Source organism: Hemicordylus capensis, chromosome 1 (genome assembly GCF_027244095.1).
Source record: "Hemicordylus capensis ecotype Gifberg chromosome 1, rHemCap1.1.pri, whole genome shotgun sequence".
NCBI classification, from domain to species: domain Eukaryota; kingdom Metazoa; phylum Chordata; class Lepidosauria; order Squamata; family Cordylidae; genus Hemicordylus; species Hemicordylus capensis.
The window spans coordinates 138,743,911-138,760,803 of NC_069657.1; the positions used below are offsets into that span (position 1 = coordinate 138,743,911).

The 16,893-nt window shown below is 43.8% G+C and overlaps 1 protein-coding gene across 2 annotated transcripts in view; it reads left to right on the top strand.

Annotated features, from left to right (window-relative positions):
• Positions 1-16,893, top strand: part of LOC128339344 (acyl-CoA (8-3)-desaturase-like) — a 71,087-nt gene that overhangs the window by 13,936 nt on the left and 40,258 nt on the right. The window contains exons 1-5 of one of the 2 annotated variants that reach the window (XM_053283076.1): positions 426-742; positions 11,081-11,191; positions 13,100-13,297; positions 14,174-14,275; positions 14,845-14,973. In XM_053283076.1, coding sequence (XP_053139051.1) covers positions 542-742; positions 11,081-11,191; positions 13,100-13,297; positions 14,174-14,275; positions 14,845-14,973 — 741 coding nt within the window. In that variant the 5' untranslated portion in view covers positions 426-541. Of the gene's footprint in view, positions 1-425; positions 743-11,080; positions 11,192-13,099; positions 13,298-14,173; positions 14,276-14,844; positions 14,974-16,893 lie in introns of those variants that run through there. The other variant, XM_053283077.1, reaches the window with a different exon arrangement.

Consider the following 16,893-nt stretch of genomic DNA (forward strand, 5'->3'; position numbering starts at 1 on the left):
ATAAACATACAGTAAGTATAACAAAACAAAGAAGAGGAAAGACTGGGGACTTGTCCACGAGGGCATGCTAAATGGCAGTATTCTCGCAGTAGTATAGATTCACACACACACTGGTTCAACAACACGCGCACACGCAGACGTTTTTATGGAGAATGGCTTGTACTTGCAAGGGATAGTCATAGAACAGCAATCGGTACAACACATGGCTGGCTGCAAGAAACGCAGTAGCCAAGGCAATAACGCTCTGTGAAACCGGCTGAGGTGATGGAAGAACACCGTATCCAATGCGCGGAGATTTCATTTAATCGAAAACCTGGCGATCCTTTTCCATTCGAAGGGTCAGGAAACGGATCGTCCAATCGGGTCTCCGGGGGGCTGTGCTCGCCACACGAATTCGCCAATGAGACGCCGAGGAGGGGGCGTGGTCCAGGCCGATTGTTCTCTCGGTGGGGCGTTCAGTCCGGGTAGATGGTGGTGCTGATGCGCTGCAGAACCACCTCCTTGGCTGGTCTGAGGTCACACTGTGGCTCGGGGATAGCCGATGGCGGAGATGGCGCTGTCAGCGGCGGGCCCCTCGGTCTCTCGGCGCCTCTTCACCTGGGATGAGATCAAACTCTGCTCGGGCAAGTCGCCGGAGCGGTGGCTGGTGATTGACCGGAAGGTGTACGACATCAGCCAGTTCCACAAGAGGCACCCGGGGGGCTCCCGCGTGATCAGCCACTATGCAGGGCAGGACGCCACGGTGAGAGTGGGGGAGCGGGGGGAGAGATCCCTCTGCGGCGCTAGCGGGAGCAGGCGGCGACCACGGGGGGCGGGGGTTGCACGTTGCTTCCAAGTTTAGGAGTTCCGTCTTTTGTGAGCATTCTGGGCGGGGATGGTGAGAGATTCTCTTGAAGGGACTTGCTTGGAAGGATCGCTGGAATAAAAGAATGAGATTTCGGGATGGGGCAGAGGTATCCCTTGTGTTGGGTGTGTGGGCGGGGGGGATGGATCAGAGTTTCCAGGGTTGGATGGCTCATTTGTACTTGCACCCGATCCTGAACACGTTCACACGGTAGTAAGTTCAATCAGCGTTACGAAACTTCCCAGTGGGCTGCTGAGGCTTGCCAGCTTAGTAAACTACGTTATAGGGTTCCACCCAGCCATATTCTCTGATGTGCCTTCCTTATCAAGCCTTCTTTATGGAGGCCCTCTTGCATTATGCTCACTGTACAGGTGTTAGGTCAGCCTTTGCAGATTGTTTTACTGTTGCCTTATGAAAAGATAGAAGAGTAGTCAGTAGCGAACTTCTAAAGACAAGAAGTGCTGGTGAATAAGTCTAACTAAAGTTCTCACCAGGAAGCTTAGACCCTTGGACTTTAGATATGCAGGTGCCATCTGTCCTTGCTGAGTGATGAAAGAAAAAACACTCTGCATGTATCCAGAAACACTGTAACATTATTTTACTTGTTGTTGGGCAGAATTGTGATAAGTGCTGCTTCAGATTAGGGTCATGTAGGTGTCACTTTTCCCAGAAGCAAAAATGTTTAAATTACCCAGAGTATTCTCTTTAATGTAGGATATGTAAGGCTCTTGGGACAAGATGATATGAAGAAGGCTGTGTATATCCAGATCTATTTCCATAGGAGTAGATCTGACACTGTCAGAAAGGAGAAAACATTTTCTAAATTTAAGGTAGGTGTGTAGAGCCCCATGTATTGTCATTGGCCAAACATCACCCTAAATTGTAACAGAATGGACCTGGGATTTGCCAGAAGTTATTGTGGCTCTGAAGGCTTCTTCAGTGCCACAGACCTCCGCACATCCACAGTGAGGCATCTTGCATTGCAGATGCCTTCAGAGTTGCTGGAATGTGTCACATTCCAGTTGTGGATTGGGGCTTCCGGAATATGACAGATTCTGAAAAGGCTGTGTGAGAAAGTTCTGGGTGACCTGTATGACCAAATCTAGGTCTATTGAACTTTTTCGAGTAGCTGGTTGTTCTGCCAGATCCTGACACCAGATGGGTCTGCTCACCTCTTTCCTAAATAAGCCTTTTTCATGAGGAAAACCAGTGATCCAATAGGAAGTTTATGGTGCAATGAATGATATGGGGAAGCAAAAGGAAAATAAAAGGACTAGGTTGCAGGGAAAGAGAACAGTAATAAGGAGTTTGTTATATTAGTTAGCCTTACATGTTTTGCTATGGCATGAAGGTGCTGTTAATTCCAGGGTTGGATCATTCAATCCATTGTCCTAATTTTGGAAAGTGGCAATGAGTCTGATGGATGCAGCCTATCACTAGCTCTTTATAGCCCTGTTATGATGATTCCTCCACAGCTTTGCAGGGAGCAACTGGTGTCCTGACCCGTAGTGACAATGATGAAGTTCTACATCCTGGAAGCAGCTGGCAGGCTGCGGTTAGAAATGGGAATTCTGCATGAGATGGGCCCTTTGTTTAATCCATTAGGGGGCTCTTCTTATGTACATGATGAGCTATGCTCCATCTTTGAGCCTTAGATGAGAAGCTGAGTGAAGTTCTGTGTGCTCTTAGTGTCTATAGCTTTTCTCAAACTTCTTCACCCATAGGCTTTACCCCATTAACTTTTTTATCCTCCCTTTTCTGGCCCTCTTTTCTGCCCAGCATCAAAAGAGCATGTGGAGATCTTTGTACTGAATCATGTGCATGAAGCCTTCTGCTGTATGTGGAGATCTGTGGATTGGGATACTAAGCCAACACTGGCATAAGAAAAGGGGAAATAGAACATGACACATTTCTGACCCCTCCTGAACTGATACACAGAAACACTATTGATACAAAGTATTAAAGTGTGCTGTCAAGTTGATTTTGACTCCTGATCCCCACAGAGCCCTGTGGTTTTCTTTGGTAGAATACAGGAGGGGTTTACCATTGCCTCCTCCCATGCGGTATGAGATGATGCCTTTCAGCATCTTCCTATATCGCTGCTGCCCAATATAGTACTGGCGGGGATTTGAACCAGCAATCTCCTGCTTGTCACGTATTTCCCCGCTGCACCACTTAAGGATTAGCTCTTCCCAAATAATTTTGGGATAGTAGGGGAGTAGTTATCCCCACAATCACATGTTAATCACTGAGGATCCTCAACAAGAAGACGTTTAACCCATCCACATGTCTTGGCTAGTGAGGGGAGGAAGATCCCACCTACTTCAGGATCCCTTCCTGGTATTCTGCACCCCCGCCCAGGTGTACCATGTCCACCCACCCCAAGGGAGGCCTGCCCCATACTTTTGTGAACCACTGTTCTATAGCAAGGAAGAGAGGGCAGATGAAGTGTGAGGGAACCTCTGCCCCACAAAGTTATATGGATCTTATACCATTTAACACTGTCCTAGTTACCCCCACACAGCTTGGTAATTTAAAGAGTCTGCTAGTGTAGAAGTTTCCTCATTCTTAATGATGAACACCACAGAACTAGAACTAGAATCTGGGATCTACTATCGCTCTAAGTTTTTAATTATGTGGACAGTAAATCAAGACAATAGGAGACATCGCACTGAGAGCAAGGCAAATCTATTTCTTATAAATCCTGTATCCAGTGAAATTGATTCAGATCTTGAGGACCTGATATGTACAGGCACATACAAAATCCTGATGGTCATTTTTAAAAGAGAACTGCTCCAGGGGAGGTTTATTTGGAGTAGAGAAATGGTGGGCAGGGAGTAGGGGGAAGGATGTTTAACCCTCTCTCTGCATGATGCTTCTCTGCCATTGGGATTTTGTTACATGTGTTCCTGTGTAATGTTTAGCTAGACCCTCATTCTCAAGCCAGGTAACAGCATTTTCTGCATGTATATATTCACATCTATCTTGTGAAGCTGATTGCTGTTTGTCCCACATTACCTTTGGAGAACTAGAATTGTATGATAGAGATTTTCTCCAAACTAGATGATTTGATCTGGGTTTAAAACCCAATGATGCCAGCAACTTATCATTGTACACAGGAAGCTGGCTTAAACAGAGTCAGACCAATGGCTACACAGACTGGCAGCAGCTTCCCCAAGGTTGCAGGCAGAAGTCTCTCTCAGCCCTATCTTGGAAATACCATGGAGGGAACCTGGACCTTTCTGCATGCAAGCAGGCAGATGCTTTTCCCAAAGCGGCCCCATCCCCTAAGGGGAATATCTTGCAGTGCTCACACATGTCTCCCATTCAAATGCAAACCAGGGTGGACCCTGCTTAACAATTGTACCCATAGCTGAGTTCATATTTGAACTCATGTCATGAGTTTCCTTCATTCATGGGACTGGATTTTGGGTCTTAAACCCAAACTTCCCTCTATCGGGTGCCATAAAATGGTTACATGCCCAGTTGTTGTAATATGTGGTTACTTTCTGTTTATATGAAAGGCCTTTTTATGGAGTCCAAATATTTCTGTGCTTATGTTGTACTATCTTGGCAACATGTTACAATACCTTGACATGCAACCACTCTGGACTTTTTAGAAGGGTTAGTGATGCCATGCTTTATGGAAGTTTGTACTTGTGGTGATTGGATCAGTTGACTGGTTCCAGGGGTGTAGCTATAATTGAGCAGATGGGTTCAAAGTACCCGGCCCCTCAGCTCCTGAGGGGCCCCCAGCTTGACCGCTCCCTATTTTCTTCATTATTTCCCTCACTCCGAGGAGCCGCCGGGGAGAGGGACGAACACAGGCCCCCTCTCCTTTAGCTTTGCCCCTGACTGGTTCATCATGAACAAAGCACTATCCAGACACACACAAACGTGTCTGGCAGCCCATGCAGTGCTTGTGTGAACTGACTCTTAATAAATTGCTTGCAGAGTTTATTCCACTGCTTCTGCTGCTGAAATTCTGCTCTGCTAAGAAAAGAATGGGAGTAATCCCCCTCCCTTTAAAAAAAAAAGAGTATTTTCCTCAACAATTCTAGAAAGCAATCTGTTAAATACAAGAAAAACAGCAGCTCTCCCCCTCAAGTCCTTCTGCCTTTCTGAATATTGTGATTCTGAGAAGGTGCTTTGCAATCCCCAACTCATTCGCCTCCCTCCTTCCTGTTTCAGACACTACTGCCAGATTTTATGGCTGTCATTGTAACGATTGGTTGAAACTTGTGGTACCACCATCTACAGCTCTGCCTATGAACCACCCCCTTTCCCCCTTCCAATAAGAAAACGGACAGGAAAATGCCACCCCACCCCCAACAGCAGCTTCTCTATTCAGATAAGTTTGAGTATAGAGGATGCAGTCCCTCTCTCTCTCTCTCTCTCTCTCTCTCTCTCTCTCTCTCTGAGGTAAATTTGTGTCGAACTGGAAACAGCAATATCAGATGCATTTCTAAACAATTTTCTGGCTGGTGACTAGCACTGTCCAAAAGTACATAATGTAGCTCAGGCTGAAGACCAGTGTAGAAATGATGTTAGGCTAACTGGGCAAAGAGGTAACTTTTAACATGTTGGCTCTTTTATATTGGGCAGGGGGCTAGGAACTATCCTATTTAGTCCAGCATAGCATCCCTATAGTGGTTGTTGCTGGTGTCTCCCATAAGTTTTATTTCAGATTATGAGCCCCTTGGGATAGGAAATCATTTTCTCATTATATTTGTTATGTAAGCTGCTCTGTGAACTTTTGTTGTTGAAAAGCAATAAATCTTCTTCTTCTTCTTCTTCTTCTTCTTCTTCTTCTTCTTCTTCTTCTTCTTCTTCTTCTTGGAAAAATTTATTTTCAGGGTTCTTCAGACCATGGGAGCAGGAATGAAAGAGGGGAGAGATTGAGATCAGTGAGGACTAGAGAGAGACATTATGAAGAGACTAGAGTTAGCCTGGAAACTTAAGGGAAGAGAGGAGTCCTGAAAAAGTCTGGATATATAAATAGTATTTCACAAGTGCCACTTACAGTGCTTTGAACGTTTCTTCTGTTGTTGATGTGCATGTGAGAAAGGCAGAAATGTAGTTCTTTTTAAACAGAGTTTTTTTAGTTTTAATAATACAAGTGAGAAGAAAAACATATATTGCCATAAAATATCACTACAAAGCAAAAGAAAATAAGAAAAGGAAATCTCACTGATTGTTACTTGCAGAAATCTTACAGATAGACATATTTGTGGATATGTATAGACGTATCTATAGATAGAGAACAAGTGTGGCATAGTGGTTAGAGTGTTGTGCTAGGACTGGGGAGACCCAAATTCAAATCCCCATTCAGCCATGAAACTCGCCATCACTGGGCCAGTCACATATCTCTCAACCTAACCTGCTTTACAGGGTGGTTGTGATAATAAAATAACCATGTACAGTACACTGCTCTGGGCTCCTTGGAGGAAGAGCAGGATATAAGTGTAAAAATAAACAACAAAACATATATGAACAGCATTATATATACAAATTGGAGTGAAGGAAGAACTACTAGCAGATTTTTTTTAAAAAAGTGTGCAGATGTCCAGCTTGGAAATCAAAGCTACAGCATTAAAGCATAATCTGAGGAACATATATGTTTGTATTCAATTAGAATATTTTTTGGATCTTCAGGAGTTTGTGTATAATAAAATAAAGCCATGGGACACTACATCTTTTTATTTTATTATTATTATTTTTAAGTTGGGATTTTTTGCCTGCTGCATGTGGATTTCCCACATATTTTCAGGCTACTGCTCTTTGTAAGGCTGATTAAGAGACTTCTAGTCACATGCTATACCAGATTATTTTTATGTAAGTAACCATGATCATTTTATTCAAAAAAGATGAAGCGGCATAGGCTTGAGGGTCACTCATGGTCTTACATGAAGAGCTTATTTGCAGTAGTCAGCAGCCATGTTCTGTGCCTAGTGGGGTACTCTCAACAAAGATGGTAAAAATAACCCATCTTCCCACTCTCTTTCCAATAGGACTGACTATATTAGGTTAAAAATAAAAGATTGAGGGTGGACTTACAATTGCATCTCAACCTCCCTGTGTTTCTGTGTTAGGTATGAACAGATGCATCAAGTCTGAAATACATTTTAAGCTCTTCATCCAGCATTTCCCCTTGTTTCTTAGGACTATTCCCCCCCGCCCCCAAATTTTAATGTCTTCTACCTGTATGCTAGGATATTATTGTTTGCTGTAGTTATTGTGTGGACGATTACCCAGTTTCTCCTCGTCTTGCATGTTCATGGGCATCTTCCAGATACAGTTTCTTTTTGTCATCCCACTCTGGTCTTCAGAAAAAGCCTTGTCGACTTGCCTGTACCTTTCTTTAGAAGAGCATTTATGCACACAAATACCTTTCTTTTCTTTTTTTAAAAAAGTAATTCTAATTAGAACTACTACTACGAATATTTATATACCACTTTTCAACAAAAGTTCCCAAAGCAGTTTACATAGATATAAATAAATAAAATGGCTCCCTGCCCCCGAAGAGCTCACAGTCTAAAAAAGAAACATAAGATAGCTACCAGCAACAGGCACTGGAGCGATGCTGTGCTGGGGATGGATAAAGCCAGTTGCTCTCCCCCTGCTAAAGAGAATCACCACTTTAAAAAGGTGCCTCTTTGCTCAGTTAGCAGGGGGCTAACTAGTGGAACCTACTAGCTGTAGCATCAGTTAAGATTAAAAAATAATGACCAGTAACCGGAGTCTTTCACTGAGTAATAAGGACAAAAAGGCCCAGGCAAAAAGCATTACAGGCTTCTAAATTGGAGTACAGCAATATAAATATTAATGTAACAGAGGAATTCTCAACAGGAAGAAGGGCCCGCTGAAGCAAGCAAAATGAGAACTAGCTTGAAATATATATGCATATGTTGTGTGGTTTGAAGTGTGTGTGTGTGCGTGTGCGTGGCATGTTTAACTTTGGAAATCTTATAAGATAGCAATAAGCAATGGTATGATGACTCTTACTTAACTCCCTCTCCCCCTGTGAACTTGGTTTGCCTCATACCATCAGCAAATGGGTTACAAAGGGGTATTGCTTATACTTAGAGTGGTTGCCATCTTGAACCAACATGGTGGATCAGCAAAAGGTATCCCTAGCGAGGTCCCCTAAGGCCACCTTGCTCCAGAGGAACACACACACACACACACACACACACACACACACACACTGATCTTGTTAGCTTTTTTCCCTTCAGAAAGTGGGCTAAAATGAGGAGGCGTCAATGAAACTGGCAAAGCTTTCTCTGAAATTTCTTTGTTTCATTGGTGACCAGAGAGGAGGGACACTGAAGGAAAAGACAATGAAGGAAAAGACTTAAATGATGGTGACTATCATGCTTACAGAATTCTTTTCCTAGGGTACATGTAGTCAGGCAGTCTCAACTAGAATTTGGGTGTCTATCTGTGGGCAAGCCTCCTTCTGAAGGTTGGGGGGGGGGTTTGTTGGTTTTTTTTGGCAGCCCAATCTTATTCATGTTTATTTGAAAGCAAGTGCCATTGATCCTAGACAATTTGGCATAGGATGCGGGTTTTGTCTTAGTTACTGGTTCAGAATGACCCCATAATGAAATTGTACCATAGTCTCTTCTAGGGGTGTGTATGGTCCGGATACCCCGTGGTTTGGCATGGGGGGGAGTTTCTCTTTAAGGGGTGGTGGTAGTATTTACACCCCCCCGCCGCTCTTCCCCCTCCGGCGCTGGCGATTTCCAAAACGTTCTTGGGGCGGCTTGTTTTTGCCGCTGGCGCGCGCGCCACATCACATATGTGGTGCGCGCGCCAGTGGCGGGGACGAGCGTGCGTGCCACAAAGGGCGCATGCGCGCCACCAGCTCTGTCTACTTTTACACTAGCAAGGACAATGACGGGGGCAGGGGCGGCAGGGAGGAACTCTGCCGCCCCAAGAACGTTTTGGAAACTGCCAGCGCCGGAGGGGGAAGAGTGGCGGGGGGGGGGGAGAAGTACTACCCCCCCTTAAAGATAACCCCCCCGCCCTTCCGAACCGAACCGCGGGGTATCCGGACCGGTCTGGAGGCCTTGTCAATGGCCTCCGGACCTAACCATGCACACTTCTAGTCTCTTCTCCTCTTACCTATGCTCCACCTCTGTCAGAATATGCTTGAAACAGCTGATGCAATATAATCTTGTGTGATTTCTAGATTTTGTCTCTGGGCAAGTGAGTGCCCAGTCAAAGAGGTACAAGGCTTCCCCCCCCCTTTTTTTTTTTACAATTGAGTGTTTGATGAACCTTTTCCCCCACTTGAAGCTCACTACTTGAAACCTGTTTATAAATCTAGGGTGGGCACTGCAGTCTGCTCTTTGAAGTGACATGCTGGAATGTGGACTTACACGTAGATATGCTTGTGAATAGATGCCCCAGCCTGCTCTTCCAAGCAACACAATGTTCCTCATTGTGTCTTTTGTTCCCATGCTAGTCTTTTCACATATGTATTGCAAATGCACAAAGAGGGACCCTGAGAGGCAGCAAGGGACACACTGAAACAAAACAGGGTGTTCAGTTTAATAGAGGAGTTTCTTGTCTTTGGTCCAGACAATACTGTCATATCATGTTTGGGGTTGGCAAAGTCATTCATTCATTGGGAGTCATCCATCACTTATGGGGCATTGCTGAATTATTAGGATACTCTCACATGTCCTAGAAAGCTGAAATTTGTACTCATACAGCTCGATAAACTCTGATTGCTAAGAACTGGGCCCATTTCTACATCTTCAAAAGAGAGGGGAACATATACTTCAAAATAGTTCTGGTGCTCCAGCATGTTAATTGAAATTTGGTACACAAGTAAGTGGCCATAGACAGTGTTCCCTCTAACAGGGATTCCCAGATGTGGTTGACTACAATGCCTAGAATCCCCAGCTGCAATGGCTTTTGCTTGGGGATTATGGGAGTTGTAGTCCACAACATCTGGGAATCCCTGTTAGAGGGAGCACTGGCCCTAGACACACCTTTTGCTAGAAAAGTCTGAAAACAGGACTTTTAAATGACTGGTGTTTAAAATACAAGACATGAAATGTCTTGTATTTTAATAGAGACCAGCACTTTTAGAGACCAGCACTTCAGGATAGACAAGCTCAACTAGATGAGGTATGCCATATGTGAAAGTTTCCTCTTCACGTACTTCAAGCAAGCTTGGGTTGAGGGAGGGATGCTTTCCAACAATAGCAAAGAACATGTAGATATGTTTGCAGTGTGTGAGGTTCATTTACCTGTATTTCTATAGAGCCCTGTATTCTTCGCGGTATTGCTGTTTTCTCAGTCCATGATCAACTATCATGGACCGAATGGCCTGCAAATCTTAGTACAGTACCTAGACCCACAGTGGCTCCTAGTGGTCAGAAGGAATTATTTAAGTTCAGGTTTTAATTGTTTGGCCCTCCCGGAGCCCTGCAGAAAGTTTTGGAAGCAGAAGGGTTTCAGATCAAAAAGTAAAGGTAGAGTGTGCAGTCAAGTCGATTTCGACTCCTGGAGTCCACAGAGCCCTGTAGTTTTCTTTGGTAGAATACAGGAGGGTTATTCTCCTCCCACGCAGTATGAGATGATGCGTTTCAGCATCGTCCTATATCGCTGCTACCCAATGATCAAAGCAACAGGGAAAAGCCAAGGATGCCAAAGTCCTAGTTGTGGACCAGTAAAACCAACATAATATCTTATGTATATTATATAAACACTGAAGGCTTATACAGATTTTCAATCACTGAAGGTTTGGAACAGGAGACAAAATAAAAGTTAAGTTGGGTAGTGAAGAAATGATTGATAATTTTCCATCTGTAGCAAATAATGACGGATTCCTACACTGAAATACCGTAAAGTCCAAGGGAAATGTTTCTGGAGCAATATGTTCCAATCCCTTCTTTTTTTGGAAGACCTTCTAGTTTGGTTTTGATATTGCTTGCTTTTTTTCTGTTTTGCTTTGCTGAATTAGTTTTGCTACTGATTGTTCATATGGCTCTTTTATTTTTGGTTCTTGTGTTTATTGTTTGAAATTGTATATTGGTATGAACATTTTCAAATAGTTCTATATAGCTGTTAAAAGTCCTTTTTGAATGGGAAAAGATGTATATTTTGGTGAGCTGCATTATTTGCATTTTATTTATTTGGCCTAGGGATGGTCACAGGGCATCATGCCTGCCTGCCACCTGATTCAGCTGACTCACCTTATTCCTCTGTGGGTTTTTTTAGGATCCCTTCACAGCATTCCATCTGGACAAGACTCGAGTAAGAAAGTACATGAAGTCGTTGCTAATTGGAGAGCTTGCAGATGACCAGCCCAGCTTTGAGCCTAGCAAAAATGTGAGTTTGAAGCTGGACTTGAGAGAGAATCTATTCTGTGCTAATGGTATGGCAAGTCATGGATGTCAAGTCAGATCAGAACCATGCAAAGGTATCTGAGTAGCCCATTCAAAACAGGGGGGCTTGACAGGCATAAAATACTGAGTTGGGTTGGGGGGATTATGAGTGGAGGAATGATTATGGTTTTCAACATGAGAGTGACTGGTAATATTGTATTCTTCCCTCAAAAAATGCTAGACCCCAAATTCCAGCTGATGAAATGGTTCAGCATAAATACCCCACCATGTTTCCATTAAAAAAAAAAAAATGTACGAGCATTAAGACTGTACATCAAATTGGAACAAAAATGGTTTTGTAAGCAATACATATAATGATTTTTACGTATAATAATTTGCATTGTATTGTATCTGATGAAAATTTCTTATTAGTGAGTCCAATCTGGTACAATACTGGCCAATATTTTGCACTGGAGGAGAGGGTGTCTCCCCCCCCCACTTGTTTTGTTCCAAAGCTTGTATCTTTTTGAATCTGTTGTTGTTCCATATATGGCAAATGCTGAGGGGGCAAGGAGAGGAGCCGCTGGTGTCTGGTTGATATCTGTAGCTGGGCAGTGCTTGAATGTCTTCTGAGGCTTGCAGCTGCTGACAGTGTGCTGCAGGTGGTTCATCTGTGGCTCTGTTCTTTTTTTAATCATGGCTGATACCCAGAGCAGCCTATGCAGAGAGACTGCTCTGAACTCAGTCAGAGTGTTGCCAAGCAGCAGAGTGCATGATTGTCCCCCTTCCACCCTATGCAACTTTTGCTGGTCATTCCTACCTACATAAGTGTTCTTTGCCTTCCAAAAATATGTCCCTGAGGGCCATGTGGCCCTCAGGGACATATTTTTGGAAGTCAAAGAACACTTACCAGGCATTTCCAGCAAAAGTCACCCCCTCCCCCTGTACATGCATTCTGTTGCTTGGCAGAGAGGTTTAACTTCAAAGCAGCGTCTCTGCATGAAGGAACAGCTTGGCTGCAATCCCAGCTGACTGCTCTGAATGCCAGCCTATATATTAGACTCTGTCTCAGGCTAAGATTTGCTCTTCTGATAATGACTCTTGAGGAGCAAAGTCCTCTTGGAAGCAAAGTATCCGAAGCAGTAATGTGAAAATTGGGGGAGGGGGTGTACCTCCTTCTTGGAAACCCTTCTACACATCAGCCTATGCTTTAGGAGATAAAACCCTCTTAGAAGAGACTATCAGTACCTCCAGGTAAACCATCTAAACAAAACTGAAATGTGAAAGGGAGAGTTGCACTTGCTTCTCAGAAACCTGTTGTAATCTATCTAGTCATATTTTATGTTTTGTTGCTTTGTCCAAGTGGGGATCTTGTAGAGAGTGTGGGGGTTGGGAGTCAGAAAGGAAAAGGGAGAGAAAGGAGGAGAAAATGGAGTTGTTTCTGAATAAGCTCTTAATTAAATCTACATAAGATTACTTTGTGTTTATGATGGAAGCAGTTATAAAACAAATCCATTGCACCTCTACATGAAATTGAAGTGGTATGAAGCTCCAGCAAGTGTGCGCTATCATCTGTAACAAGGGTCTACCATCCCTGAATGTTTCGTCCCAATCTGCCTTAAAATAATATATAAATATAGATAGGCATTTGAGTTATTTTATATTATTTCCTATGGGATGATGCATAGGACTTATTTGATCTGGGCTGCCCTTGGCATTGGAGGAGTAACACCATAATCTGTTGAATCAGATTGGGATCGGATGTATTTTCATCTGTGCACAGCCCTAATGAATATACATGCACACACTGAAAATGTATATGGCAATGATATTTAAAAACATTTTTGTGCAAATTAAAGGATAGTGAATTGCGGAATGTTAGGAAAGCTGTAATGTGGTATCTCCCTCCCAGAAACTGCTCGTGGAGGATTTCCGTAAGCTCCGTGTTACTGTTGAGGAAATGGGCCTTCTGAATCCCAACCATCTCTTCTTCTTCCTGTACCTCATTCACATCTTGGTGCTGGATGTTGCAGCTTGGCTGAATATGTGGTACTTCGGGTCATCCTTGGTACCCTTCCTCTTCTCTGGATTACTGCTTGGCACTGTCCAGGTAATCGCCTGACATCATGGGATGAACCATGATGTCATTACTTCTAGCTGGGATGCTCTCAGGTACATACAGTAAGCTGCTCAAGAAGACATGAGTATCTCTAGACTTTTGTGAAAAGAGCAGCCTCCCATCATTCTATTGCCTTGTGCCCACTTTCTTTCTGCTTCCCCCCCAGATAGATCCTTGCCTGTAACTGTTGCTACCCTAGTATTAATACCTGCAGCTGGCCACAGGTCTCCTCCTGTCTTAAGCACATCTGCCCATTCTTCATCACCCTCCTTATGCTGGAAACACCTTCCCATTGTGATGATGCCTTTCTCTCCTCGTTCAATCCCTTCCTCAGACCCCACTACACTGTGAAACCTTTGGCTTTACTGTGCAGTTTCTCTCTCCAAATACTGTGTATTTCTCTCTCCAAATACAGGAAAGTTTCTATATATGTAGCTGCACTTGCTAACATTCATCCCTTATTACCCTGGACTCTGCTCTCCCTCCGCTCCTTCCTTTTGTTGTTTCCCCTCATTTTCAATCTTTAGACAATGTAAACTTCTTCAGACTGTAAATGTACATCAGTATGATGTAGTGTTAGTGTTGGAATAGGACCAGGGAGACCTAAGTTCAAATCTTCCTTCACCCATGAAATTCACTGGGTGACTCTTGGCCAACTGCTTATTTTTCAGCCTAACTCACCTCACAAGGTTGGTGTGAGGATAAACAGAATCATGTACTGGGTTTAGTTGAAGGAAGAGTGGATATACGTGTGAAAACAAGAATTTATTGGGGCACGGACCTCCACCCCCCCAAACCCCCTGCTTTGCTTATGTTGTAAAGTTGTACTCTGATGCCATTGCATTCATTCTCTATAATGTTTTCCAGGCCCAGGCTGGCTGGCTGCAGCATGATTTGGGACACCTTTCTGTTTTTAGCAAATCCAGATGGAACCATTGGGTTCACAAATTTGTGATAGGACATCTGAAGGTGAGTAGCAATGCTGTAATTGCTTCTTGGCTTTTCATCAGGTCTAATAACAAGCAGAGCCTTTTGGGCTGAAACATCACTGGATGGGTTCAGATGTCACACAGAACTTCTCTTAAAGCTGATCTCGGCGTGATGTCCCTCAGCCTTGGAAGTGCACACTGCCTCTTCTCATCCCCACATGATTGTCTGCTTCCTGCCTGGGTTACGATAAGCTGAGATTGGCTGTGGCATCCGAACTGAGCAACTGGCTTCTATTAATCTATTTGCTGCAGAGGACCTGAGATCTGAAACTTACTTTAACACTCTGGCTCAGATTTCAGATTTTCTGATGCAAGTAGGTTAGCAGAAGCTTGGACATTGTGACTGATCTTGGGTTCTCGTAGTCTAGAAAGGAAGTTGACGCTTGTGTAAGGATGGGAAGAGGGATTGTGCGCTCCTGAGACTGAGGGGTGTTGTGTGGAGCTCGGCTTTAGCAGGGCTTCCATGCAATGTCTGCATGCACCCACTCTCTCCTTGATATATAATATATGGATGCAAGATTAGACACTCTGGTCTGCTCCTTCTTGCAGGGGGCACCAGCCAGCTGGTGGAATCATTGGCATTTTCAGCACCATGCCAAACCAAACTGCTTCCGCAAGGACCCGGATCTCAATATGCATCCTTTGCTTTTTGCACTGGGAAAGAAGCTCTCTGTGGAGGTGAGTTGTGTAGAACTTTGGAAGCAATAATGGAAAGAATGTGATGCTCAAAGGCTTTAAGCAATGTTGGAGTTTCTGTGCCTTTTGACGCTGTGCAAAAAAGATTGGGGGATGCTGCTCTCTTGCTTTAATTGAATGAACTGAGGGGAAAGGAGGGAGGGAGAAGTTCATAGGTGTTTTACAGCTGAGCTAAGTTTTCTTTATACAAGATTATATGCTTGCCTTGGCATTATATTGTTTAGGCAGGCTGGTAGTTGTGGCCTGATCCTAAGTACATTTACTCAGAAGGGGGTATTTGGGGGCTTTTTGTACTGGGGGAAAAACCTCGCAATTTGAGGCAGAAGAGATTTCTGCAAAGCCATGGGTACATGTCTTGATTCTAATTAGGGTTCATTGTGGTTTGAAAGGTTGGCTGACATTTGCTGGATTACATTTGGTCATGATCCATTTGGTTATGATCCAGACATTTCCACACAATTAAAAAACTTTGCTGGTTGGATTTACTTGAATGGTGGGTGGCTTTTTTGTCTATGTTTGAAATAAAACCATAAGGATGGTATGCTTATAATGATTTGTATTCCCTTAAATGATGAACTTCAAGATACTGTCTGCTGTTTACAACTGAACCCAAGCCAAATGCAATTTTCACTTGTTTCCCTACCTGTTCTATAGGAAACCTACGATGAGATAAAATAGTTGCTTGCTTTGGTTATTAAGGCTTAAATTATTATTATTATTTTGCTAATGTCTACCTTTTATGGAAGCCAAGACAATTAACAACCAGTTCATATGTCCAGTAGTTTGTATGTACCATGTGGTACAGTCCTCCACAAGACTGTACCACCTCTAGAACGCATGTAGGGGATCACTTGATTGAAAGAGCTCCTTTAGATGAAAAATTAACACATCTGGAAATGCTGGGCTGGCAGCAGTCTTCCCTGATAAGTTAGTTTTCTACATGCAGGGAGGCTTCTGCATATGGTGTTTTCAGTTGAGATCCCTGACATGCATTCTGTAGGTGAGAGTTGCATAAAGGATTGTAATGTGTGCCTGTCTATAGACTCACATAAATTCTCGAGTGCTAGCTTAAACTAGGCAGAATCCTACCTTGAGTACATAAAGTTCTCAGGGACTAACAAGGAAGCCTTTGGCAAGTTGCTTCTCTCTCCGATTTTGTTCCCTGCCTGTAAAATGGGAATAACTTTTTTTTGTGTGTGGCAAAACATTCTGGTGTAAGAATAAATAAGATAAAGATTTGTTTTTTAAAAAATGTAACCTTAAAGGTGCTGCATAAATAAATAATAGGAACATAGGAAACTGTTTTATACCAAACCAGACCATTGGTCCATTTAGCTAAGTATTAGGGCTATGCACATGATCCCTGCTGGAGTAGGGAGGGTGGCGGGGGGAAAGCAGAGTTCCACCTACCTTCACCCCAGACGATCCTTTGTGTTCTTGTCGGCGCACCATCTTGCACCCACACAATCCGTGCTGCTCCATAGGGATGTGCGGACCGGCTCGAGGTTGAGCCAGTTTGCTATTGAACCTTGCCGGCTCAAGGGCTGAACCAGGCCGGCTCGTGCAGAGGCCCATTGGGCATGTGCAGCAGTCTCCAAATGGCCGCCACTAGAGGAAGGGCTGGAACAGCCCCAAAACAGGCCGGACTGACCCTTTTTAGAATGAGAGAAGGCCGGTGGGGGAAGGGGAAGATGGCAGAGACCCCCTCTCCCTGCGGTTGCAACCACCAACCCAGACCAGGTGAGTGTTAACAGTGTTTTTTTTTTTTTTTTTTTAAAGTAGAACCTCCGAACTAGCTCAAATTTGAGCCGAGCTGGGGTATGTTCAGGGGGCACAAAACCAATCATGCCTGGTTCAGTTTGGGTCTGGTCTGGACTCAAACCGAACCTGGAAACCAGTTTT